General features: G+C 48.9%; 1 protein-coding gene across 1 annotated transcript in view; it reads right to left on the minus strand.

Moving 5' to 3' along the window:
- Positions 1-2,643, minus strand: part of si:ch211-180f4.1 (leucine-rich repeat neuronal protein 1) — a 5,667-nt gene extending 3,024 nt beyond the window's left edge. The window contains exons 1-7 of the mRNA XM_035656300.1: positions 2,565-2,643; positions 2,326-2,471; positions 1,966-2,067; positions 1,689-1,873; positions 872-1,114; positions 669-791; positions 107-229 (exon numbers count right to left, since the gene is read on the minus strand). Of these exons, the coding sequence (XP_035512193.1) occupies positions 107-229; positions 669-791; positions 872-1,114; positions 1,689-1,873; positions 1,966-2,067; positions 2,326-2,471; positions 2,565-2,643 (1,001 nt within the window). The remainder of the gene's footprint in view (positions 1-106; positions 230-668; positions 792-871; positions 1,115-1,688; positions 1,874-1,965; positions 2,068-2,325; positions 2,472-2,564) is intronic.
- Between the last annotated feature and the right edge of the window lie 207 nt (positions 2,644-2,850).

The following is a 2,850-nucleotide window of genomic DNA, read 5'->3' on the forward strand; positions in this document are numbered from 1 at the left end:
AGACAGACAGACAGACAGGCAGACAGACAGACAGACAGACAGGCAGACAGACAGACAGACAGACAGGCAGGCAGACAGACAGGCAGACAGACAGACAGACAGACACCTGAAGGCCTGGGGGTGGATGTAAGACAGTCGAGGGTTGTTGCAGAGCTCCAGTTTGGCGATTTCTGGAAGATTCTGGAAAGCTGATCGTTCCACCATCAACAACTCGTCCATGTTGTTCAGACTGCAGCCAAAACACACAGTATTATTATTATTATTATTATTATTATTATTAATGCAAGTGTGTGTATTTTATTTTAACACTGTTCAGTCCCTCGGTTACAGTAACTCAGTCTGTCTAGCAGAAACATCTGTTTACTCTGGGCTCAAAGCGCCGCAGTGACACAAATTAAAGGGACAATATGTACGTGAGGTGAAAAATAGCTTTGCATTTGGTGTGATTTGATAAGAGCCCACTTCTACTTCAAGTGCATACCATGAAACGACATTTGGTGCAGCTGTATTGTCGTGGTAACTTTTAGCTGAGCAGAGTGGGTTCATTATAAACAACTTAAACCAAAAGCAGCTCATCTGGGTCGCAGGTATTTTGGGAGTTATTCACACTACAGTGAAAATTTGTTATAAATCTGTAGAAATGCAGGAGATGCATTTTTTATACTGACCTCAGCTCCTCCAGGTGCTGAAGGTTCTGGAAATCTCCCTGCTGGACTCGGCTGATCGGGTTCCTGTTCAGATCCAGGAACTTCAGGTTAGGGAGCATGCTCAGAGCGTCCCGAGGAACAGACCTACCGGGAGAACAACAGTCCCATCAACCCGGTGGAACAGTGAGAGACGGTTTAAAAGGGGGACTGAACCAGACACTCACCTGAGCCGGTTGTCGAAGAAGGAGAGACTCTCCAGGTAGTCGAGGCCCAGGAAGGCGGCAGAGGGGACCGAGGCCAGTCCCATCCCAGCCAGCACCAGGCTGTGGAGGCGGGACAGAGGTAGGAAGTTCTTCTCCTCCAGACCAAGGATGGGGTTCTCCCCGATCATCAGGATCTCCAGGGACGGCAAGGACTCGAACCAGCGACTGTCGATGGCCACCAGCCGGTTGGAGTTCAGGTGGAGCCTAAAGGGCCGAACAAAGGGCAGAAAATGGGTTTAGAGAAGAGGTTGTACGGGTAACTGAGGAGGTTCTAGTGACCATTCAAGAGATTCTGAATGACCTTCAGGTAGTCCTTGAGGTTTTAGCAGGTCAAGGGTCCTTTGGGTGGCTCTGATGGTCATTGGGGTGGACCTAGTTGTCACTGAGGAGCTTCTAGGGATCCTATAGATGGTTCTATGGGTTCCGTATGTGGTTTTCGGGGTCCTTAGGGACGATCCAGTGACCATATGAACCTCATATTAAGTCTTCTAAGAGGTTATGGTTACTGAGGTGGAGCAGGGACTCCTGTAGCGTTTGAGGGTCATTCAGGAGATTATAGGGGTAATTTAGGGGGCGCTTGAGGTCCTTTAGGTGGTTCTAGTCTATATTTAGGTGGTTTTGGTCATTGAAAAGGTTAAACCTCAATGATACATCCTAACCCCTAAACCCTAACCCTAAGGTTGGCACTGGTGGACAGGTGGGTTTTAGAAAGTTAAAGGTCCTTTGGGAGGTTCTAATGGTCCCACATTAAACAGTGTTAAAATAAAGAAGAAGTTACCGCAGCAGGTTGGTGAGTCCAGCAAAGGCTTTGGGTCCAATGGAGGAGATGTGGTTGTGGTTGATGTAGAGCTCCTCCAGGCTGGACAGGTTCCTCAGACTGAAATCCTCCAACTCCTCAATGTGGTTCTCCTCTAAGTACAGAGTCACCAACCGGCCCAGAGAGGAAAGACCTATAGAGCTCACCTGGACGGAGAGAGAAACAGTTTCTGGATGATAGTGGATGATAATGAATATACGGCTTCATACGTTGTCATGTGACTAAACAGGTGTGTTACCTGTGTGAAGTGGTTCTGTGACAGGTCCAGTTCGGTGAGGTTGGTCAGGCTCTGCAGTTCGGTAGTGATGGAGGAGAAGTTGTTACTCTGCAGCAGCAGAACCTGAAACACACATTTACAACAAATTCATCACAAAGTCGCTTCAGATCAAATAATAGAGGTAAATCAGTGCACGCTCCCCTGAGGAGGACCGCTCCCCTGAGGAGGACCGCCACCCTGAGGAGGACCACTCCCCTGAGGAGGACCGCCACCCTGAGGAGGATCGCACTGTGTGAACCGCTTAATGGCACCGAAGAGAGCTGGCAGATGCCAGAGCAATAAGTTGGGTGTGTTTCTAGAGTTACTGAGCGTTACGGTTACCTGTGTGTCAGATGAAATGTTGGCTGGTACTCTCTGCAGATGGAGTTCGTTACAGTCCACCGTCCTGGCCTGGTGGTACACAGACTGTGGGGTGTACCAGGGCCTCGTCTCACACACACACTGCAGGGGACACAGCACGGCGCCAGCTACAGGACACAGCACACACAACCAAACCTCTGCTGTAAAAATGTGTCTTTGTGGGGCCGTTCATCGTGTCCATCTATAAGCCTTTCCTTTACCTTGACTGGCCCCGCCCACTCCAGCACACACTGATGATGTCACCAGGGAGAGGAGAGTGAAAAGGACCGCAAATCCCATGGTGCACTTGGGCTGGAGCAGAGAGGAAGTCTGGTTTAAACTGTGGCGATAACTTCCTCCAGAAGGTCAGAGGGAGGCGAGTCTCATCTACAGCTGGATGGAAACACAGGAAGTGATGTCATTAACTGAACTGGTTCAACTCTCAAAAGTTTATACTTCTGAGCAGTTTTACTTTATTAATTTATTGTTGGATAAATTCAGAAGATT

The sequence above is a fragment of the Morone saxatilis genome, unplaced genomic scaffold, assembly GCF_004916995.1.
Source record: "Morone saxatilis isolate NCDOM2014 unplaced genomic scaffold, NCSU_SB_2.0 Contig15, whole genome shotgun sequence".
NCBI classification, from domain to species: Eukaryota; Metazoa; Chordata; class Actinopteri; family Moronidae; genus Morone; species Morone saxatilis.